This window comes from Conger conger, chromosome 6 (assembly GCF_963514075.1).
Source record: "Conger conger chromosome 6, fConCon1.1, whole genome shotgun sequence".
In the NCBI taxonomy this organism is placed as follows: domain Eukaryota; kingdom Metazoa; phylum Chordata; class Actinopteri; order Anguilliformes; family Congridae; genus Conger; species Conger conger.
The window spans coordinates 40,734,303-40,758,493 of NC_083765.1; the positions used below are offsets into that span (position 1 = coordinate 40,734,303).

Genomic DNA, 24,191 nt, shown 5'->3' on the forward strand with positions numbered 1-24,191 from the left:
TTGTACATTGTACATTTTTTACCATGAAAATGTTGCCATTTGTACCCAAAGAGGACATCACTGTACTTTCAGGGTACATTCAGCAAATTTGATCCTTGAAGAACAAAAATGTACCTCCACTGTCACTTTATTTGTTCGTGTAAGATCATTCTAATGACAGTAAAAACAAACAGAAAATGTGTGTGTGTGTGTGTGTGTGTGTGTGTGTGTGTGTTTATATATATATAATTTTTATTTTATTTCTTTCTTAATTGCTGTTATATTGCTTGCTATTTGCAATACTCTTGCTCAGGCAGCCAATATACCTCTGGAGTAACTTCAAGACTTGATACCTGTTAAATGTGTGTCTGTAGAATGTCCTCACAGTTAAGTGGTATTTAGGCAAACTTATTTGGATGTTGTTCAGGCACATTCAAGTGGAGCAATTAAATGACAGGGACACAGCTACACTCAGACCAATTGTTATAATACTTGCACTTCCACTTGCATAACAGAAGCAAGTTGCAACTTCTCTTCCTTATCAAGAAAACAACCAAGAATCAATTTACTTTTCTGTTGAACTAAAAAACAAACGAAAAACTGTTTAATTGTTGAGATCGTTGGTGTCTTGCAGAGACAGTGGCATAACTGCAATTTTGTACATGAGCATGTATGTATGCCCAGTTGTCACAGAAATTCAGTTTGCTTTCTTTTCGAAAACAGTAGAAGGCACGATTGAAGCGGATGTGTCATGATGTGTTACGTCATCAACATGAGCCGCGAGTGTATCGCCAAAACAAAGAGCTGCATGTTTATGTGAGTTCAAAGGGTCCATAGACTGTGTCCGTATATTAAGATGTATTTTAATGCATACCGTTCATATTGCCCAGGATCTGCCTTGTGAAACGATCTGGTGCAATGTGAACGTTATGGTCTTCGTAGCGAACAGTTTCCAGGTTTGTAAGATTGGTTTGGTTAGTTAGCAGCTAGCTAGCTGGCTGGTGCCCGTTTGTCTATCTATAATAATCACTCTATATACTCATAATTAGGTAAACTCATAAGAGCAACGTTTGTCAGTTCACCTGTTACTGGTGGCAAGTAATAAGCTAATGTACACGTTCACCCATTCATCTCCTTAGTGAATCTGTCTAACTGTATAGAAGTCTGTCTAACTAACTACAGGACGTGGATGTAGTCATCGTTTTTCGGGAAATGGAGTCGTTAAATGGTACAGAGGACGTAGCTCCTGTTGTAGATAAACCATCGCCACTCGAAGTCAGCGATCGCGGTGCAAAGACAAGTGAGCCTCTTTCAGCTGCTATGCGGGCAAAGATCGAGCGCAATAGACAGCGAGCGCTTTTACTGAGACAAGCCAGGCTCGCCAACAGGCCAGAAGGTAAGCATTGTTCCTCAAATACAGCAGCCTCCCATTTAAGAAACGTTATAATCAAATGCACTAGGTGTAACGAGTGCCATTTGCCCCAATATTTTTTCAGTTTTTCACCCATTATGGAAGTACACATTTGCTTTTGTCTACATCGTTGTATTTATATAATAGATATACACACATTTCCTTTCTCAGGAGGAACCTGTGCCAAGGTTGCTAAAACGATAGACTCTGGTGCAGGGTTTTTCATTGAGGAAGAGGAGGATGAGGCACAAACTGTAAAGAAAGTGGTCCACAAGCCAGGTATGTCAAAGCCCATTACATTACAATGCATCCGTGGGACCCCTTCACATTATAAAGGGTTCCCACGGTTCTTGGAAATATGTACTGGAGAGTGATGGAGAAGTCAGGGAAAGTCATTTTTGAAGTATCCTCTTCAGGACAAAAATGAAGGAAAATTGGTAAACATGCATCCTTCTTTCTGGCAAAGTCAGTTTGTCACTTGATGTCACTTACTCTCAAGTTCTTGCTTAATCTCTGTTCTGATACACATTGCACAAGGTTCTACATTAATTTCATTGCCAAAGGTCACTGGTTCCTGAAGGTATGTAAAGCAATGGAAGCCAAGTGTTCCAATGGGTTTCAAAGTGTAAGTGTACCTCAGAGATAGTGGCCTATATCTCAAAGTAGCGCTTGCTGTTGCACAAAATCCTTGAATTTATCTCTTGACTAGAACCCTGATTTCTCTTTCTGCTCCTGTAAGGGTCAGAGAGGGGTCAGCATGCTGGGTGGAAGAAACAGTACTTCACCAAAGATGTTTTATTTGAGCTTTAAATGGGAAGCACTCTGTGATAATTATTTTGTGGAGATACCTTTGTGGTATTCAGTATGGTTACACAAGTAACCACTCGAAGATATTAATTTAATCTATTTTTCTTTATTATAAACCCCTGGTACCTTCTATTGCTATTATGACTTTTCTTGTATTGATTGCTATTGCTTTATTTTTCACGATGAATGTGTGTTTTATATACTTTAAGTATCAGTAAAAATAAAAAATAGATTAATTCTGGTTGATTGATGGAGAGGTACAGTGTTCACCCTGCATCCCCTGGTGTTGTCTTAGCCCCGGTAATGGAGACAGACTACCTGATCTGTGACGACTGCAACAAGCCTTTCATGGACTCCTACCTCAGCAACAGCTTTGACCTCTCTGTGTGCGACAACTGCAGGTAGAGTTGGCTTTGAGTATCGCTCTGAGAGCATCATCTACAAATCAAAATTTTAATAACTAAAATTCCTGCAGCCCAGTCCTGTTCCTGGAGCTCTACCGTTCTGTAGGTTTTCACTCCAACCTTAACAAAACACACCTCATTCCTGGAGATCTACCATCCTGTAGGTTTTCACTCCAATCCTAACAAAGCACACCCCATTGAACAGCTAGATATCTAATTGAACTGCAAATTAGTAGAATTAGGGGTGCCAAATTAGGGTTGTAATGACAACCTACAGGACAGTAGATCACCAGGAACAGATTTGGGCAGCCCTACTGTGGTGTGAGATTTATCAGTGTATTTTCAACGGCAGACGTGTCATTCCCTGATTGGTTGATGTGGATGTCACTCAATCCTTTCTCAGGGACAACGAGGAGAAACACAAGTTGATCTCGCGGACGGAGGCCAAGAAGCAGTACCTGCTGAAGGACTGCGACCTGGACAAACGGGAGCCGATACTGAAGTTCACTCTGAGGAAGAACCCCCACAACCCCCAATGGGGCGACATGAAGCTCTACCTGAAGCTGCAGGTGAGCACTTCCTGTCTGTACAGGAAGCAGTGTCCTTCCCATCTGTCAAAACGCTGTTGGGTGCGATACAGTTATGTGGTTTTTGTAAATATGCCTTCGTGTTTCCTATGACAGTGTGTGCTTTGTATTCAAACAGAGAGCAGGTTGAGTAACTCGGCAACACATTTAAGTCAGATTTTCTTTTCATCTTCTTGCATAATACTTGAGTTTGGAAGCTGCTGAAAATGAACAATATGACAATACATTTTGTCACTTGGCAGAATTAGATCTTATACAAGTGCGTAAAAAAAAAAAAAGTTTCTTAAAGAGAAAAAACAATAGCCAACAAAATGAGTCATTTGAGACAAAGAGGTGTCATTTCTGTGTTGAGATTGAATGGAGCCCTTTTTGCTGGTGCTGCAGATTGATAGATAGATAGATCATTACATTTATTTAGTGCTTTACAGGTGTTAGGGGGAATCTCACCACATCCCAGCAGAGAGGGAGGAAAAAATAGTTTTATGGCAATTAAATCAGGGGATGATTAAGTGGCAGGTTGAGAGAGCCAGGTTGGAAATTTAGCCAGGGCACTGGGGAACCCCTACTCTTTGCAGTCATGGGATGCTTAATGACCATAGTGAGTCAGGACTTGGTGTGACATCTCACGTGCTGGCTCTCCCCACCTGCCCTCGCTGATGGGTGATTGCAGGTGGTGAGGCGCTCCATGGAGGTGTGGGGGAGTCAGGAGGCGCTAGAGGAGGCCAAAGAGTGCAGGGAGGAGAGCCGGGAGACTCAGAAACAAAAGAAATTCAACAAGAAGGTGAAAGGTGGGTTCCCAACACACACACACACACACTGCCTTCCTGGGACTGGTCCTTACACACCGCACACACACACACATACAGAAAAAATGGGGTAAACAAAATAGGCTGGTTAAATAATTAAGGATAGTGGTTGGCGATATCTAAAAGGAGATACAACCCACAGATAATTACTCTGTTTCAGTATCTTCAGAAACCAAAGCCACAGAGTTGGGCGGGTGTCACAACAGCTGTCTGTTTCAGGAAGTGGAAGTAGCCGTGGTTTGCTGTTGATAATACACTACGCACCAAAGCACCAGGCAGTTACTTCTCATGTGTAACTGGATAACTCCCCATATAACGGTTTCCATGGCACCATGTCAAGAACCAATTCCCTGAGCACTTAATTGATCAACTGAAGCAGTTGATTACAGTTAATTCACCTAACTGAGTCTGAACTGGTTATTGATAACAATATGAAAATAAAACAAAATACCCTGTGGCTCTCCTGGACCAAGGCTGGGGACCCCAGCAGACCCTGTGGTTCTCCAGGACCAGGGCTGGGGACCCCAGCAGACCTTGTGGTTCTCCAGGACCAGGGCTGGGGACCCCAGCAGACCCTGTGGCTCTCCAGGACCAGGGCTGGGGACCCCAGCAGACCCTGTGGCTCTCCAGAACCAGGGTTAGGAAGCCCTGCTCCAGTCAGAGACAGACAGAGCAGTAGAGAGCAGAAAGAGGATGAAAGACGAAAAGCAGGCATCCAAACCCCCAATTCCTTCACGCATTTGTAAGATGTTGTCTTTGTCCATCAGAGCTGCGTCGAGCGGTCAGGAGCAGCTTGTGGCGGAAGGACACCAGCGCCCACCAGCACGAGTACGGCCCTGAGGAGCTGCTGGACGAGGAAGAGGACACCTACAGGAAGGTGTGCTCCACCTGCGGCCACCAGCTCACCTACGAGAAGATGTAGCCCACGCCGGGTCTGCGTACAGCAGTCAAAGCCAGGCCACACGCTCCCTTCTCCCGGTGTGACGCTGTGGAAACCATCGACTCCACACAAATGACATGCAGGACATGGAAACTCATGTATCCGCAGTGTAAATCTCCCAACCTCTGTAACTGTCAGGCTTTCTTTAGGGACCATTTATTGAAATGCTGTAAACCGAACTGAAGGTGACTCAGGTCCATGCTTACAATCTCTCCACTTTGAGACTGTGTTTTCAGATGGTTGTGAGTATAAACTACGAGTACTGTCTTTATTGTGATTGCAAAGTTAGCCACAATAAGGTGTTGTGCTCCAATTCTTGAAAGTACTGTGGAGTTATCTATCTGACCTGGATCAATTACACAATTGTTTTGGATTCAAAGTCCTAACCATGCCTTCTGGTTCTCTTGGTTGGCTCAATTACTCCAGGCAAGATCAATCGAGAGCAGAAAGGTTTTTGAATCCAAAACCATTTAGTGTTTGACCCAGGTCTGCTATCTATGCTCCTTGCATATGATTGATGGAACAACTTTACATGAGACAGGATATGTCCTGAAGAAGCAATCCTGAAGAAGCAATTACAAATCCCACCCAAGCTGGGGTGTTATGGAAATAGTGCCTCATTTCCAGGGATTTTCAAACACAGGTAGACTCAGGTGCAGTGTGATGTGCTAAAGGTGTTTACCTCAAAAAATGATCAGCAGGTCATTTGAACTGAATACGAGTTCCTGAAAACGGAACCATTATGAACTCAAGTGTTTGTGTACCATTTTGTACATCAAATTCATGCAGTATGTGTTGGGCTGCACTTGTGGTTGGATAAGCCTTTAGATGTCAAGATATAAAACTATTTATTCAAACATCAAATCAGTGCGCCTTAATGACTACAATAATCTGTAATAGAAAGGATAGTTACACTGTCTCCTTTTTGAAAATAAATGACATTTTCACTCCAGATTTCATCCCTTATGCATGTTATAATCTGTCCAATTCTAAAGTGCGAATGACAGAGTCGGTCAGATCAGAATTGAATCCATGGTCGTGGTATCAGTGTTTATTCACTTTCTTTTAACTTGATAACTATCTGTATGTCATCTCACAGTATCCCAATGTATTTTAGGTCACTTGAGAAAAAAAAGATACAAGAAATTATGGAGTCCTGGTTGCACAGGTAACAGGTGATAGTGGGCCAGCTCTCTGGCACCCTCTGGTGGTGAGGAGAAGAAGGGCAGGTTCACTGCTGCAGGACTCAGAACTGTTGGTACATCACCAGGATGTGGTGTTAGTTCTCCAGGGTGTTCTAAAGGAAGGCTCTCAAAGTTCTGGGGCAGGGATCACAAACTCCAGTCCTGCAGCAGGGATCTCAATGCACACGGCACATAATTTCCCATTTCAACAACACTACCTTCTTACACACCTTTAAAATGATTTCGGAAGCAGGACAGGAACAACCTCTGCTTATAATAGAGCTTAACTAATCCAGTTCTCATGCATGCCTGTGTGTGAAATATGATTGGTGCAGAAAGACAGACAGGCGCAAGATAGTGATGGGCTTTCACAGCCTTATTGAAGATCACACACACCCTCTCTCTCACACACATACACACACACACACCCTCTCTCTCTCTCACACACACACACACACACACACACTCCCTCTCACACACACACACCCTCTCTCACACACACACACACACACACACACACCCTCCCTCTCACACACAGACACACACACACACAGAAACACACACACACCCTCTCACACAGACAGAAACACACACACACACACACACACCCTCACCCTCTCTCTCTCACACACAGACAGAAACAGCCAGTTCAGCCAGTTGTGTGGCAGCAGTGCAATGCACATGTAGATACGGGTCAAGAGCTTCAGTTAATGTTTACATCAACCATCAGAATGGTGAAAAAATGTGATCGAAGTGACTTTGACTGTGGAATGATTGTTGGTAGCAGACAGGGTGGTTTGGGTATCTCAGAAACTGCAGCAGTTGTGGAGACAGAAACACCTTGTTAATGAGAGACATCAGAGGAGAATGGCCAGACTGGTCAAAGCTGACTGGAAGGTGACGGTAACGAAAATAGCCACACATTACAACAGTTGTATGCAGAAGAACATCTCTAAACAAACAACGCATCATAACTCTAAGTGGGTGAGACTAAGTCTAATAAATACCTAATAAAATGCTTGGTGAGTGTATATTTGTACCCTTACATAGTGTTTCATATATGTGATATATAAATGTGTTGGAAATTATCAGGTGTCGTTGCAACTTGCAAGTGGAATTCTGTGCTGTTCTGATATAAAATATTATTTTACCAGCATAAAAACTGTTGAGGTGATTTGTCCATGTTTTCATTCATGCATAAATGTTATTGTTTAAGTGGTATGGTACAAACCATTAGACCAGGAAACTTTATATTTCATGATTTATAAAACAGCATTTTTCAGAATATCGAGAAAAATCACCTTAAAACATTTTCTTATGTATGCAAGTATCTGTACATCAATATTTCTTGTTCATTTTAGGTTTGGGATTGAGGTGTATCTCCAAATGCATTTTATTTATTATATTTTGTATAAAGGCAGGTTGAATCAAAGCATAAGCCTACCAGTAACTGTCCATGGTGCTGCAATCAGACTATAACGCATCTAACACTTGAAATCATTAATATAAAGCACACATCGTGTAAGATTTCCCAGCAAAGACACAATCCTCATTGTAACAACACAATATGGCGACGTAGAAAGTTTTAGTGCAGATCGTTAAACATCCGATATCTAACAACAACCAAGTGAGCGAAGGTAACTTTCTGAACCTGGATTTTACGTGAAATACAACTGAGATACTTAACGACGACATCTGGTGGCGCCACAGCTCTGCACTACAGATTGTGCCGATTATTTGTGCCCCATAAATTGTAATTTCGCTAAAAATGTTCTTGGACTTCCTGATGAGTCGGTCGACTATATAATATTGATACTAACAGAGAATTCATATGATTATTAGCATGCTAACCCTGTCAGTTGGACATAAAAAGACTCAGTTAACAATAAATAATTGTCAAATTAACACCTTGTGGAGGTAGAGGACAATACAAAGTCATTAAGAAATCATAGCTACATGTATACATGATAGACAATATAGTCAATTCTGCAACTGTAACAGGTCTGGTGTGCATAACATTTTCTGAAATAACAAAGCCCTGAGTGTATCTACTGTGCAAGTTAAAATAATTGGAATACAGTTTTCCAGAGGTATGCTGTTCAACACGTGTGCCAGATTCAACTGCACATTCTTCCATAACATGGATATTAGGCCCAGGGGATCTGGCCACTTTCTTTTAGATAGGCTACTGATTGTTCTGTGACCACTCAGGGAAAGTGAGATTAGCTTTGAACCTCCAGCTGAACATTCTCCTCAAAACAAATTCAATTCTTGTCCTTCAATTAGATAAACATGTGAAATCATTTTCGTGAATTGAAGCACTTTTCAAGAGCACAACTTTAGGGCAGCTTCTGGGAGCTAAGACTCTTCAGCACAAAGTCCCCTAATCAAGCTGTGTCTTTGAATCAGACAAGCTTCAGAGATGATCTGCCAAATGCCCCTGGTCATTACACCCTGCTCATCACTGCCAGCTAGTCAACTTTAGTAACATCACAAAAGCCCAGCACAACATGGGAGAATAAAACAGAATAACATATTATTGATTCCCTTGCTAGCAAAAATGTATATATAAACTACACCATTGAAAAAAAAGCAATTGTATAAGTCACAATATTTGTGTTGTTTTTACTCTTTTTGAGAATATATCTTATCACAAAAAATAGACTTCCAATTCAAAGGTTTAAATCTATGCTATTTTGCAACTCAAACTGAACTGCAATGCTAAAATCATAATTAAACATTACTGTAGCCTACAAATGTTTTCAGGTAACCAGTTTTTGCGGATGAAACCGTCTGACTATAGCCAGACGTCACGTGACTCTCCTCTATAGTGCGCATGTGCAAGCTGCACTCGCTGAAAAGTATAATCAAAATGGCTTCTTCTATGGGAGGGATGTTCCCTGGTCAGCAGCCGCCTGGCCCTCATCCTGCGGGTGCCCCTGGCGCTCCTGGGCAGCCAGGCTTACTACCGGTCGCTTCTGGGAGCAGGAATCAGAGCAATAATACTTTGGTGGATGATCTTGAGGCTTCTTTCGAGGTTGGTAGCTAGCTAGCTAATAGGATAGCGGCGTTCGCTAACGAGAAAAACAAGTTATCTGCCCGCATATTCACACAGATCTCTGTTGCTAAGTTGGAGCGACTTGTTTGGATACCTTTGAAATGATTCATAATCGACATTTCTTAGCTAGAAACAGTAAATGGAGACAATATTTGTACAATGTTTACATGGCTACCAAGCCATCAATACCCGATTACAAATAATGTGTTGAGAGGTTGTTAGGGTTTTTCAGTGCCTTCCTAGTCAAAAACTTACATAATACTCAATAGCACTAGAGAAACACAAAAACGATCCAAGCCTTATACAGTTGTAATTCTCTCCTAGGCGTGTTTTGCATCTCTTGTAAGTCAGGACTATGTGAACGGCACAGATCAAGAAGAAATCAGGACTGGTAAGAATACTGTCATTGGAGTTAGTTTCTTTTTGAATGATTATTCGGATGCCCCCATGCAAGACTTTTGATTCTGTTTCAGGTGTTGACCAGTGCATCCAGAAATTTTTAGATGTTGCCAGGCAGACTGAATGCTTCTTCCTACAGAAGAGATTACAGTTGTCGGTACAGAAACCAGAGCAAGTTGTAAAAGAGGTGAGTTCATGTGAACTGCCTGTCTTGAGTTTGATGAGATTCAAGATCATTATTTTATGGGCTTGGTGTGTAATATTATGCCTGAATCTGTTGTACAGTGGGTTGTGGCATACATTTGCACTGTACTAATATTGCAGCCAATTTCTCATCTTATTTACCTCACAGTTTAGATGTATTATTTTGGCTGCAATGCTGTAATAGTTTTAATATTTTACAGTTGCGGTACCAGCTGTGTTCCACTGAAATGTAATCGTAAGAACCGATGTGTGAGCATGCTGTGATTTAATGCTTGAAGGTGGTCCTTTGTTTAAATTGTGCATGTATTGCTATTGTATGTTGTGCTTTGAAGTCTTGACATTTTAATTCCTTTTTTAGGATGTGTCAGAGTTAAGGAATGAACTGCAGAGGAAAGAACTATTGATTCAGAAGCACCTCACCAAAATCCACCACTGGCAGCAAGTACTAGAAGACATTAATGTTCAGCACAAGAAACCAACAGAACTTCCCCAAGGCCCACTGGCTTTCCTGGAACAGGCTTCTGCTAACATTCCCGCCCCCATGAAACCAAACTGACCATTGGCATTAAAACGTTTTTACTTCTGTAAATATATTCTGCAGCCTTTTGTATTGATATTAAATTACTTTTTTTGTGACTGAAGCCAATATTGTCTGTCATTATACCTTCATGGGGACCTGTTACTGTTTTACATTCATGCTTCCAGTATTTAGTTCAGGTGCCTGTGTTACCAAGCAGTGTTACTGAGTTACCTAGCGCTTATTACTTTAGTCCATGTTCCACATTTTGGAGGGTTCCGGGTTTTTCCTTCAGTGCAGGTTTTCTAACTCTGTAATCCTGCTTTGTAACACTGGCCCCAGGGGATCTGCACTGTTTTTCACCAGTTTTCAGTTTAGGCTTGGGGAAAGATGGTAAATGGTTGGCATTCATATTGCGCCTTTATCCAAAGCGCTGTACAATTGATGCTTCTCATTCAACATTCACACACAGACGGCGATTGGCTAACATGCAAGGCACCAACCAGCTCGTCGGGACCAATTGGGGGTTATTTGTCTTGCTCAGGGACACTTCGACAGGGCAGAATTAAAACCGCAACCCTCCATTACATTTGGCAGATGCTCTTATCCGGAGCGACATACAGTTGATTAGACTAAGCAGGAGCCAATCCTCCCCTGGAGCAATGCAGGGTTAAGGGCCTTGCTCAAGGGCCCAGCAGCTGTGCGGATCTTATTGTGGCTACACCGGGATTAGAACCACCGACCTTGCATGTCCCAGTCATTTACCTTAACCACTACACCACCCCCTCCGACTGCTCTTACCTCCTGAGATAATGTTGCTAATGTGTATGGACTTATTATCCAATCAGTGACTTAAATGAAGCACTTAAGAATTTCAGATCCCTGGAGTAGGCTGGGAAAAATAATGATTGCAATAATTCATGAGTACACTGGGCACATCATATACAAATAGATGCTACAATGTGTATGTCATTACAGCACTTAGCAGGACTATCTATGATAGCTCATTCAGTTAGTTAATCTCTCCTGTAACCGGAACAGTGATCATTGTGATGCTAATGCACAGCCCAAGTAGCTGGCTGTAAATTGTATGTGCTACACGGGTGTAAATCAGACACCAGCACTTACCTTGTTCCCAAAGCAATATAAGGAGGCTCCACAAATCATGTTGGAATATTCCATACAGGGAGCTGGCTGTTTTGAAGAGGTCCTTATTCTGTGATATATAAAATCATTTTATTAGTCGTGAATATTATTCATGTTTGAAAGTTATAAAACAACAGTATCCAAATAAGGTTATCTGCAGAGGTATGTATACTGAAAAGGCTATATCTGCAGACCAGAGGTAGCGACCAGCAACATGGTCATATATTGTGAACGTGTAAGCCCATACGCACTGTACACCCCCAAACTCTGATCTCAGCAATTAATCACTCCTGCTTCTCATGACTGTGTATAAAAACTCCCAGTGGTTTACTGGTAAATCCATAGGATGAGATTTGCTGACCTGGCAGTCTAAAGTAACAACCAAGTTTAATACAAACAGATGTACATGCGAACAGCGATGTTCACAGAATCCATCTTTGTAATGCCCTAGAAAGTGGATGTATAAATGTATAAAAACGGATATAATTTCAGCACAGATCCTAAAATTAAAGATGATAGTCTGCATTTAAAATAATATATAATATAATTTAAATATAAATCATTTGTTATTTAGCTGATGCTTTTATCCAAAACAACTTCTAGACCAACATTTGATGGTGTGTCATATTTCAGGTTTGCATTTCCAGAGTAGTCTTATTTCTACTGTTTTAAAATACATAGCAGCTTCAACTGAACGCTTTTTGTTGTTCATTTACTTGTCTTTGAAGGCAGTGATGGGAGTCTTTCCCGGAAAACGACGACACTATCACATGATCCAACCAGGCAAAGGACTTACCGGAACTTCTTATCTGGGGCCCCAAAATGTTTTAAATCTTCGGAGTATTAAATTATCTTTGAGCTGCGCTATGGGAACGACCAATCGGAATGTGTGAATTTGAACAGAGGGCGCGTACGCACACTGGCGTCCGGTTACTGTAACGTTTGCAAATCCAGATGAAAGTACCGAGCAAGCGACAATATTTATTAGCAAAATAATGTCATTATTCAAAATGGTTGCTTAAATTGCATGAAACAAGAAGACAGTAGGTTAAGTAGGGACTGCATAAAGTAAGGTGAGTAGGCCAAATAATCAGGCACAAACGTTTTGTAATTTAGCTAGGCTAGCTAGCTAACAATGCGAACTTTTCCATTTTGTTGCTGTCAGTTAGCTAGCTCATGTAGGTTAACGGTAGTCACTGTGTAAGCTGCAGATATTAGCGTAAAGTCAGTCGCCGTTACATCAGTAACTTAGTTTCACGACCAGCTTTATTTTTCATTGATAACGTAGATCGAGTGCATGTATCTAGCTCCATGGTCTGTGGTTTTAAACGTTCTAGCTGTTCGATAAGGGAGTGCATCTAGGTGGTTTAAATTCCCTACTCGTAGCGAGCGAGCGAACTACCTAGCTAGCTAGCTTGTAAGTGTATTTAGTGTTTATTTTATTTACGCTTTTTTTCGGTGTGGTTTTCCTAGGTAGCTAACGTTATACATCTGCGCATTTATGTAACGTTAAATACTGTCAAGATGAATCAATTCGGAAGAAACGAGCCGATCATTATGAAAACTTACGGCAAGCACTCAAGGAGGGTGGATCGCTGGTTGTCCCCTGACATCAGGAAAGCCGCCTTCGCCAGCACCTCTTCGTCTGACATCTCCATCGGTGAACAGGTCGGACAGAAACATTTAAGGAAAAGGTACAGTACTTTATTTCAATACTACTTCATCCCCAGAGGGCCACAGTATATGCTGATTTTCGTTTGTGGTTGATGACATCTCTAACTTAACTTAGTTCAACCTCGGTCCTGGGGAAACCCTGTGTATGCTGGTTTTCTTTCCAACCACAGTTGCAACATCCAATTTTTAACAATCTATTACTTTTTCCTCAAGTTAGATGCTTTTCATATTTAGTGGGCTTTTTACCCTCTCAAACCTCTCAAATGATGTCAGAAATGGCTATGTATGGCATGAAGAATAAACATTCCATGTTTACATTGCGCTTATCGCACACTATTGCAAGTAACTGCATGAAAAGAAGTAGATGTCATACTGTTTCCAGGTAAACAGACATGCATATGTGATAAATGTTGATGTTATTTTCAGGAAAAAGATACTGAGCACCGCGTCTTCGAGGCCAGTACGAGCCGCCAAGAGTCAGGCCTTGGCAGGTTTACGAGAGCCGGACAGTGAAGAGGAGAATGTTTTCAACCCCACTCCCGAGCACAGCCTCGGAGCCAATAAGAGAAGGTTCGCTGAACGTTGATGTTGAGTTAAAAATTGTGTGCGGTTTCGCATTTTTTTAAAATGCAGCGACCCTTGCACAATCACAAAAAGATTACATTAACCGCTGACACTAATTATGTTGTACCAAAAGTGCTATTGTCAACATGGTGCGAGGAACTATGTATTATATTTCTCCCATCAGACATTGATGTTGGATCAGCTTACTTGACTAGTCTGACTACATTGTGAATATGAAGCTGTTTTGTGTTCACAGGAGGGGAACCCTGAATGTGAAGGCTTTGGCGAAGTGGAAAATGGCGGTTAGAGAGAGCACGAGCGAGAGTGAAGAGGAGAAGTCAGCTCAAAGCCAAGTGCCCAGCTGTGGCTCAGGAAGGAGTCAAGGCCCTAAGTAAGAAACTTGACATTTTCACTTTTTTCATTTTTATTTAGTTTTTTGCAGTCTGTACTATAATTTACAATTAGTCATTGTGCTGATGCTTTTATCCAAAGCCATGTGTGAGTAGACTAAGCAGGGGACAATCCCCCCTAGAGCAATGTGGGGTCAAGGGCCTTGCTCAAGGGCCCAACAGTACGGTCTTATCATGGCTACACTGGGGCTTGAACCACCAACCTTCCGGGTCTCAGTTGTACTTATGACCCAAACCTTATTACTGTACTTTAATTCAGTTCATACTCCTCTCTCTGATCCTAAGGAGCATACTTTATGAACGTAGAGCACAGCCACCTGGATTCAAATGTAAGCAGTAGATTGACATTATAGTCTGTACATTATAGTCTAAAATGGAGTATCCCATTCTGCTCCCGTAGTGAAGCAGTGGATGATGACACCAGTGCATACCTGGCTGTTGGTGGTGTATGGAAAAAATAACCCCATGTATTTGTCTGTTTGTTTTCTTATCTAGGGCAGGTAATTCTGTGGCAGTGCCGTCATATCTGAGCAGGTTTGTGACTGATCGCCGGAGGGGGGTGCCCAAAATACCCAAGGTGTCACAGCGGAGTCAAGTGGCCAAAAAACACAGGGTAAGAAATGTGTCCATAGGGCATATCAAGATACAGGTTCTCTTCACCTAAAACCTGGCCAATTTATGTAAACCTCTTTATTTACCTAAATTAAAAGTAAATAAAACATTCCATTGCATGCTGTTTCAACCCACAGGACTGATGTACTGTTCTTAACATTTTCATTAAATAAAATACATAATTTAATAAATGTTTTGTGTGAATTTTAGTGGTCACACGTAACCATGCCACTGAACACTCCAAAAACGTGTCCCCTGCAGGTTTCCGTTTGCAAAGGGAGTTTGAATTCGTCGGAGGATTTTGTGAAAAGGCGGGCGCCTCCCCGCAGGCCGGCTCCGCCCCGCATGCCGGCTCCGCGCCTGGTGCATTCTGGGAACTCAAGCTCCGAGCTGGCCTCCCCCGTCCCAAACCTCAGCCGGGCCAGGAACATCTTAAAAGCCGTTTCCCTCAACAGCACCGCCGACAGGCCGCTGGGGAGCGGCTACAAAAAGCCCCTGCTGTCCAGTACCCCGTCCCTTGCCTCTCGGCCCAGCTACAGACACCAAGAGCCGTCCATTAGCGAGATCTCCTGCAGCATAGACGACATGGAAGAGGCCTTCAAGACCAGCGTGGAAGCCACGAGGAGCCTGGTGTCTCCTGGGCAGAGAAAATGTAAAGTTCTGCTGGAGAGAAGTGTGGAAACAGCGGGATATGTGAGGAAACCTCCATCCGAGACTGAGCAGGTTGGCCTCCCGCTTCCTGCCGGTAAAAACTCCATTGGCGTTCCCCAGCATAGCAAAGCGCTCTTCTCGCGCGTCGACTACGGGTCGGAGGTTAAAACCCGGGCCGGATCGGTGGGCTCCCCATCTGCGGAGAACCTCTCTGTCCAGTTTGTGTCGGCCGAGTCCCGTTTGGATTCTCTTGCGGCTTGCCTGGGAGAGAGAGGCACGCCCGTGGTGGTTCTGCAGAAAGCCGACCTCTCGAAGCACCTGAGCGGCGGGAGGGATCGGAGGGAGGAGGAGACTTACTCCTCCTGCGTGGATTCAGAGTCTGCGCTGAGGAGCGACGGGTCAGAGAACGGACCGGGCCCCGGCGTGGAGGCCCCGCGGGAGACTGAAAACGGAGGAGCTGGCTGCAGTGACAACACCCAGAGTGGTGACACCGATCCAGGGCGGGTTCGGGAGGAGGATGAAGGCTGCGGTGCTGGGTTCGGATCGGCAGAAGGTGAAGAAAGCGCTTCCGTCATGTGCATCTCGCCTTCAATTCTTGCCGAGAGCAGCGGCAGACATCTTGGGGAACCGGAGCGCGGCTCCTTTGGATCGTGCAACGCCTCGAGACTCGCTGAGGAGATGGGTAACAGAGCCTCGTTTGACGAGCAAAGCATGGACCTGTTCTTAGAAAGCTCTGAAGTTGAGCCTCAGGGTGGGAGCGGGGAAAGCCTTCCCGCTGCTGCCTCTGGTGAAACAGTGTCTCTGTTGCCTCAGGAGTCTGCTGTGAATTCTCAAGCCTCTGGGCTGCTGGAGGCCTATTTGAAGAAGAGATGCAGTTTGGTACAGGCCACAGTCGTCCTCGAAGCCCTGGATCTGGACAGGTATATTCAGGGCTGTGGAAACCTGCCTGCGCCGGGCCCCGACTCTGCTGAAGAGCCCCAACGTGAGGCCAAAATCTCAGTGAGGGATCCACAGCGTTCTCCCATCAGCGGTGACTTCCAGGAGCAGCCCAAAAGTTCATCGCCAGAGCGGCCCAGAACAGCCAACCCGGAGCAGGACGGCGCGAAGCCAAACGAGGGGCTCAGGAGGAGGTTATCGTCCGCCTTCGCGTCAAAATCGTCCTGCGATTCGCCCGGCCTTGCCCCGTCCCCCGGGGGGAGAAAGCGTCCCGCTCGAGCGAGGAACCAGGGCGGGGGGCGCCCCAAGGACAAGCCGGGGACGGGCCGAAAGGCCTGCGTCAGCGGGTTCAGCGTCAGCCGCTGGGCCAAGAACGACCCGCACCGGCAGAGACCCAGGAAGCCCCACGCACGGTCGCAGCTGTCCAGGGCTGGGGACTGCTCCCTGTTCGACTTCCAGCGCGGGCCTGACTCGAAGAAGCAGTCTGTGAGTGTCTCATCAAAACCAAGCGTGTTGGAACTAACCGCGCGAGGCCAACTAGCACTTCCTCTTTTACATTTCCTTTTAATCTACTTTCACAGTCAGGTTTAGTTCCCTGTTTCTTAGTCTGTGGTGTGGCCTTAGAGTTAGAGTGATAGGTGCCTTTCTTTTCTTTTCTCTTCTCCTCTGATGACACTGTATGATAAATTAAGAGTCTAAGTCTAAATATCTGAGTCTGAATCAGGGCTCAACCCTATTCTATATATATATTTTTTTAAAGTAGGAGCACACTAATGCATTGAAATGAGTAGATGAGCTTCTAATTATTTTTTTCCATGTTGGCACACGCTCCTAAACTAGGGGCTCCAATTCAAAATGGCTGTTTACAGAATGTCATTGTTCATCAGTGTGGACACTCAAATCATTATAGCTATCGTTTATAGTTCTAGTTCTCAGTGTGGATGGGCCTTTATAATAAAATTAAAAGAGTATAAATGAGAAGAGTAATAATAATGTGTTGTGTTGCAGGATGCCGGGAGCAGCGTGTTCCAGGGCCCCAGCAGTGTGTTTCCAGGGACCCCCTCTGCGCATGGAGCCCCTGAACATCTCCTCTCTCCTGGCCAACTTCACCCCGGAGGCCCTGACCACCCACACCTGGAGCCGGCTGAAGGCCGCTCTCTCCGTGCACAAGAAGAAGAAGGGTACGGGAGCACTGCGCCGCTGGGTTTGAATTAATTTCAGATCTACCATCCTGTAGGGCTTCACTCAGACCCTAATGAGAGTTCATATGAACCTGCAGGACTGTAGACCTCCGGGAACAGGGTGGGGCAGCCCTGATTTAGTCATAAAAGGGTTTTGTGGAAATATCAGTCTTGCACCCTTTTTTGTAAGGGGGCACACAAAAAATCATGGCCAGCCTAACTAATAGAGATAGTGAGATAGTGTTTTTCTTCAGTTCTTAATCCTCAATTACTCACAATAGGCTATGCCCTACTGTTCTGCAGTCAGCCGCTTGGAGAATTAGCTTTTGTTTTTCCGGAAATATTCTTAGGCAAATAAATTGAAGAGTTGAAAATATGTGAGGGGGCACGACCCCACTGATGTCAGTGTCTGGGTAGTCTTCTCTTCCTCACAGTGCCACTCCACTTAATTGAGTGTCGTGGTGCGCTGGGAGGGATGTGCTGTTTTGGGGTAAATGTCACTCCCCTCGTGACAGAGGCAGGCTGACCTTTACAGACGTTACTCTGCAGGTGGGGGTTCCCCCCCGCTGCTGGGGCTCTGCAGGGGCTGCGGGTTGCCATAGTTACCCTACCCTTAATTGATCAATTAATGCAGACGATTACTGTCGACTCCCCTCACCTGGTTTTCAGGGTCTGAACTGGTTGTTGATTTTTAAGTTGAACACAAAAAACCAAAAGACCCTCTCTCATGAGGACCAGGGTTATGGGGGGCGCTGTTATATTGGGCTAGAAATGTATAATTTATGGGCCAATTATTGGATGTCCGGTTCTAGGATATGCTTTTTCTTTTTTCTTTTTTTTTTCATCAAAAGTATGAATTTCAAAGCCATTCCCGTGAATTATTGATTGTCGTGGTGTGATGAGATTGTTTTGCCTATTGCTATTTCAATGTGCCATTTTGATGTAGCGCTAAATTGGTACACATTGTTTCTGCAATGCTTGTGTTACCCAGCTTTGTGTTGAGTCAACAACATTGCTGAAATGATTTTAGGATTAGGCCGGATTTTATTAAGGAGCTCTCTCTCTCTCTCTCTCTCTCTCTCTCTCTCTCTCTCTCTCTCTCTCTCTCTCTCTCTCTCTCTCTCTCTCTCTCTCTCTCTCTCTCTCTCTCTCTCTCTCTCTCTCTCTCTCTCTCTCTCTCTCTCTCTCTCTCTCTCTCTCTCTCTCCCTCCCTCCCTCCCTCCCTCACAGCTTTCTTCACTCCTAAGAAGCTGACCCTGTCCCACTCTGGGCTCCAGAGTGACGTCTCGCTGGACCAGAGTGTCCTTCTCCTCCCCTCCCCCCAGTGCACTCCCCTCTCCCACCGCCTGAGAGCCAGCGTGCTCCAGAGCACCGCAGCGACCCCTGTGGTGAGTGTGTGTAACTGCAGCGGGGAAAAGGCCCAGGAGGCTTCTGTCTGTTACTGGTCCTGAAGAAATGTGTCAAAACAAGGTGACGGATACTAAAGGCCTGTAGCCTAGTGGCTAAGATGCTTGACTGGCACTCGGAAGTTTGGGGGTAGCCACAAAAAGATCTGCACAGCTGTTGTGCCCTGGAGCAAGGCCCTTAACCCCACTTTGCTCCAGGGAGGATTGACCCCTGCTCAGTCTAGTCGACTAAGTCACTTTGGATAAAAGCATCAGCTAAATAACTGTGACTGTAGACATCCTGACACGACAACTGTTTGGCTGATCCCCCTCGCCCCCCCCCAGACTCCAAGCCTGTTTTTGGAGGACATCACGGACGCTGAGAAGCTGTACCATGAGTGTCAGCAGGACGGGCCCAATCACGTTCGAGCAGTGCATCCCGCCCCAGCGGATGAAGCTCTGTAAGAAGGTGGGAGAGGGAACATTCGGAGAGGTGTTCACCACGACCAACGAGGCTGACGAGACCGTGGCTCTGAAGGTACCTGCGTCACCGATATAACGCTCTCTCCTGATAGAGCATCCATACTGACCATTGCTCTTCACATCCTTACTGACCGTAATGTGACCATAGCTCTTCACATCCTTACTGACCATAGCTCTTTCCATCCTTACTGACCATAATGTGACCATCACTCTTTCCTTACTGACCATCGCTCTTTCCTTACTGACCATAATGTGACCATCACTCTTTCCTTACTGACCATAATGTGACCATCACTCTTTACATCCTTACTGACCATAATGTGACCATCACTCTTTACATCCTTACTGACCATAATGTGACCATCACTCTTTACATCCTTACTGACCATAATGTGACCATCACTCTTTACATCCTTACTGACCATAATGTGACCATCACTCTTTACATCCTTACTGACCATAATGTGACCATAGCTCTTCACATCCTTACTGACCATAATGTGACCATAGCTCTTTACATCCTTACTGACCATAATGTGACCATCACTCTTTACATCCTTACTGACCATAATGTGACCATAGCTCTTCACATCCTTACTGACCATAATGTGACCATAGCTCTTTACATCCTTACTGACCATAATGTGACCACCGGTCTTTACATCCTTACTGACCACAACATGGCCATCTGTTTACAACCTTAAATGGCCGTAACATGAACATCGCCACTTACATTATGAGTGCCCGTAACGTTACTTGTCGCTGTTTATATCCTTACTGACCCTAACATGACAATTGATGTGTACATCCTTACTGACCATAACAACGTGACCGTCGATGTGTACATGCTTACTGACCGTAGCATGACTGTAGTTTATAGCTTTACTGACCGTAACGTAATATGACCATCGCTATCTATATTCCTTATTGGCCCCACCATGATGGTCAGTGTTTACATCCATACTGATGATACGGTCTTGCTGTGTAATTCTGTGTGCAGATTGTTCCTATCGAGGGCAATCAGAAAGTGAATGGGGAAGATCAGAAGACATTTGGTGAAATTCTTCACGAAGTGATCATTTCAAAGTACGTTTACGCTATACCACTTTCTCTTCAGAATTGCACTGGAACGTTTAGGACAGCGGGACGTTTTTAATGGAGGATTTGGGATCACAGTGTCGTGTCTGCCGTAACCTGAATTGAAATTGATGTCTGGGGAAATATTGTGTTTGCTTTATTTTAGGGAGCTTAGCAGCTTGGATGCTACGCGAATGAACAGAACAAATGGTTTTATAGGATTAAACAAGTAAGTGTGTTTTCTCTCGTTCTTTTTTTGTTTTTTGTTTTCTCCCATTGCTGTAATGGTTGCAATTTGAATTGATGTGTTGAGAGTTGTTGCGGAAATGTACTTGATAACAAATCCTTTTGGCTAAACTAATTTGGGTGCAGCCCTCTGTGTTAGCTGGTTTCTGAGCAGAGTGCTTTTTTTCCCCAGCCTGCACTGCGTCCGAGGCTCGTACCCCAAGGTCCTCCTGAGCGCCTGGGACAAATTTGACAAGCAGAGGAGGTCGGAGAACGACCGCCCCGGTAAGACCTGAAACGTACATCAGCGAGGTGTGGTTCAGGGTAGGTAGGGCATGGACGTGTGAAAACCAGGCAAAAATAACATTATTTACATTTCAGTCAACATTGCCCTTAAGAATGGCAGTGTTTAAAACGTTTATTTTCCTCGCCAATGGTTTGGGGAATTGAGAAGTGATTTATTTGAACAGAGATAAATGGTGTATGATCAAGTGTGTATGTTGTAGCTCTTTTTTCATTGTGGCAGGTACAGAATCGGACACAATAATTCATGCCTACAGCTGATTGGCTACACATTCCCTTGTATCATTTCCTGTCCACCTTAATTCTTCATATTGCTATTGTAAAAGAGTTAAGTGAAATGTGAAAATACAATGATACATTTATTTTCATAGCAGTTTTTAAAAAATATAGAAATATCTAAAAGTGTCAATGTGTATAGTTACCCATCTTGTGAAGAGTTGCACAAATATTGTTTCTACTTATGATTATGTATTTAGTCCTTTCCCATAAGGGATGGACCTTCCTAGTATAGTAAATTAAGGTTATATAAGGAAATGAAAAATAAATACTGTGACTAAGAAGGAACACTCTTCATTAGCCCTGTTATTTGACGTGGCTGCATCCTCAGGCACCAGTCTGTCACATTAAGCACACAGTTCTCTCATATTCCTGATTGACTGAGACACTAATCTACACCTTAACATTGCATATTGCATTACGTCCCCCTCCCCCACAGACATGTTCCAGGAGGACCAGCTGTTTCTCATTCTGGAGTTTGAGTTTGGGGGCAGTGATCTGGAAGCCATGAATGGCAAGGTAAACCAGAAACGCATAGCTCGCAAACATAACGCACCGCTAGCCTGGAGTCGCTGTAGTTATTGCGTGGGGGTGTTTGTTTCACTGACCGCATTGATTGCGGTGTCTCTGCGCTCAGCATATTGCTGCTCTGAGCAGGACAGTGTATGCTATTTGTTCACCAGGCTGTGTGCCATCCTGAGTAAAGCTGTCTATCACATAAATTACATTTTTATTGACGGATAATACTGGGCCATAGTTGATTTTATATTGTATCTTATAATCTGATGGGAATGCTGCCATTTTGTCTTCACAAAATGAAGTACGTGTAGTGGAGGCAAAAACGCTGGGGGTTTGCAAGGTCAGGCTTGATAAGGTGCTAGATACTATCTATCTAACTAAGCAGTAGGTACACTTTAGTGGCAGGAAAAGACGAGCATTGCCGGGCTGAATGGCCTGTTCTCGTGATATGCTGTGTTATGCTATGTGCAGATTGGTCATGCTATTCTACGTGTACCTTCTTTGCCACAGTATGTTGAAGAAGTGTTGTCATGGCGAACGTGTTGTTCTTTGTCCCACCCCTCTCATCCTGCTGCAGCTCTCCTCATTGGCTGTTGCTAAGAGCATCCTGCACCAGGTGACCGCAGCCCTGGCGGTGGCGGAACAGGCGCTGTGTTTCGAGCACAGGTGAGAGGGGAGCGCCCCCTAGTGGCTAAGGCACCTGACTGGGACCTGGGAGGGTGCTGGTTCAAACCCTGGTATAGCTACATTAACCCCACATTGCTCCAGAGCCTTGCTAACGAATATATGGCTTGTATGGAAGTCAGTTGTAATTAGTTTAATTAGCAGGTGTTGTACGGGGTGGGGGTTTACAGTGATTTTGGCCCAACGGTGCTCAAGCAAACAGGGCCCCAAATCTGAGGCTTTGGACACAAATGTGATTGAGCGTCTCAGTCAGCCTGGCTGGTCTCTTTGTGGGTACAGTACAGATATGGGAGTACAAAACTCCACCATCTCTGTACTTTAGAAGACTTCACAGTGCCTGCGTATGTCCACCAAACGGTGCCCCAATCTTCTGATGGTATCAGGGTGTGTCTCCATTGTCCTGATGAGGTACGGTATTCTGTTCTCTGAGGTTTAGTCAGGCCTATTCTGATTTTACAGGGACTTGCACTGGGGTAACATACTGGTGAAGACCACCAAGGAGAAGACGGGAACCTACGAGCTGAACGGGACCTCTCACTCCCTGGAGACCAAGGGCGTACACGTCAACATCATCGACTACTCCCTCTCCCGGCTGGAAATTGGTACGTTTTATCACACAGCGACGTCTGATTAAAAAGGGCTCTCCGAAGTGAAGTGCGTTAACGGTGTGACCTTTGACCTCCCTCTCCGCTCAGACGGCCTGACGGTGTCTTGCGATATCTCCGCTGACGAGGAGCTCTTCATGGGGCAGGGGGATTATCAGTTCGAAATTTACCGCAAAATGCGCCAGGAGAACAAGTAAGTGCAAGGTTCTCTTAACCCTTCAAGGAGTGGGAAGATCTGGCATTGGAAGCTCTCTCTCTCTCTCTCTCTCTCTCTCTCTCTCTCTCTCTCTCTCTCTCTCTCTCTCTCTCTCTCTCTCTCTCTCTCTCTCTCTCTCTCTCTCTCTCTCTCTCTCTCTCTCTCTCTCTCTCTCTCTCTCTCTCTCCTCTCTCTCTCTCTCTCTCTCTCTCTCTCTCTCTCTCTCTCTCAGAACTTAGAAAAAGAAAAGAAACATTCCAAAAAACCTACTTTTAAAAGTGCTGAGGCCAGTTTATAGTCATGCAACAAAGCGTTGCTGCGCTTATACTTTCTGCTAAAAGGCCAACGACCACCGTCTACGTCGGGCGACAGCAGAACATTAATGAACGCTCTGCCATTTCAGTGTTGCTGGCCTATAAACCGGCCCTTTAATATGCAGCCACTGCGGTCGGTTGTAACTTTTCTAAAATGTGCACACAGCCATTAGAACAGACCCGTTTAATCATTCTTCTTTTAATTCCCCATAGCAACAGCTGGAGTGAGTTCAACCCGCACACCAACGTGCTCTGGCTTCACTATCTGGCGGATAAGCTGCTTCTCATGAGCTACAGGAACCGACCGCAGTCCAAGCCCATGAGGGAACTCAAGAGGAGCCTCCAGGACTTCCACGGGGAGCTCCTGGCCTACAAATCAGCCAGCAGTGTCCTGGAGTCCTGCAGGCTGTTCCAGGAGGCTTAGCTGATCGATGGACTCACCCGCACAATTTACAAGTCCTCCTTTTAGAAATGCACTATTCTAGATACTAGCACCAATGTAAATAACCATTTCAAATGTCTAAAAACAACCTTTTGTACAATTCATTATGTTAGTACATTACAGAAAATGCATGTATGTAGTGTAAATAGGCGTTCGTTTTTATGGTAATTACTGTGTCAATAAAATGAAAACTTTGACTCTCAGAAATGACT

The 24,191-nt window shown here is 44.4% G+C and overlaps 4 protein-coding genes across 7 annotated transcripts; all 4 read left to right on the plus strand.

Moving 5' to 3' along the window:
* Positions 1-701: 701 nt before the first annotated feature.
* On the plus strand, positions 702-5,886 carry xpa (xeroderma pigmentosum, complementation group A). Of its 4 annotated transcripts, none has more exons than XM_061246409.1 (7): positions 702-795; positions 1,143-1,375; positions 1,562-1,669; positions 2,493-2,598; positions 3,005-3,170; positions 3,859-3,976; positions 4,762-5,886. In XM_061246409.1, exons 2-7 carry the CDS (start codon positions 1,192-1,194, stop codon positions 4,914-4,916), a joined length of 837 nt encoding a protein of 278 aa, XP_061102393.1. In that variant the 5' UTR covers positions 702-795; positions 1,143-1,191; the 3' UTR covers positions 4,917-5,886. The 4 variants fall into 4 exon arrangements, with proteins under 4 accessions (XP_061102393.1, XP_061102392.1, XP_061102394.1 ...); XM_061246408.1 differs by having other exon boundaries at positions 708-795; positions 1,162-1,375; XM_061246410.1 differs by having other exon boundaries at positions 742-795; positions 1,140-1,375.
* Positions 5,887-8,962: 3,076 nt separating this feature from the next.
* Positions 8,963-10,420, plus strand: med28 (mediator complex subunit 28). The gene is made up of 4 exons (XM_061246710.1): positions 8,963-9,155; positions 9,501-9,567; positions 9,650-9,762; positions 10,138-10,420. The coding sequence occupies exons 1-4, from the start codon at positions 8,991-8,993 to the stop codon at positions 10,333-10,335; spliced, it is 543 nt and encodes a 180-aa protein (XP_061102694.1). The 5' UTR covers positions 8,963-8,990; the 3' UTR covers positions 10,336-10,420.
* A 1,937-nt stretch (positions 10,421-12,357) lies between these two features.
* On the plus strand, positions 12,358-18,826 carry LOC133131155 (uncharacterized). Its single transcript, XM_061246342.1, has 8 exons — positions 12,358-12,515; positions 12,916-13,136; positions 13,543-13,686; positions 13,937-14,071; positions 14,586-14,703; positions 14,964-16,775; positions 17,298-17,470; positions 18,701-18,826. Exons 2-8 carry the CDS (start codon positions 12,967-12,969, stop codon positions 18,714-18,716), a joined length of 2,568 nt encoding a protein of 855 aa, XP_061102326.1. The 5' UTR covers positions 12,358-12,515; positions 12,916-12,966; the 3' UTR covers positions 18,717-18,826.
* On the plus strand, positions 18,720-24,176 carry haspin (histone H3 associated protein kinase). Its single transcript, XM_061246343.1, has 10 exons — positions 18,720-18,858; positions 19,201-19,393; positions 20,339-20,424; positions 20,582-20,644; positions 20,834-20,925; positions 21,659-21,738; positions 22,316-22,404; positions 22,882-23,024; positions 23,118-23,220; positions 23,751-24,176. The coding sequence occupies exons 2-10, from the start codon at positions 19,250-19,252 to the stop codon at positions 23,959-23,961; spliced, it is 1,011 nt and encodes a 336-aa protein (XP_061102327.1). The 5' UTR covers positions 18,720-18,858; positions 19,201-19,249; the 3' UTR covers positions 23,962-24,176.
* Positions 24,177-24,191: the final 15 nt, after the last annotated feature.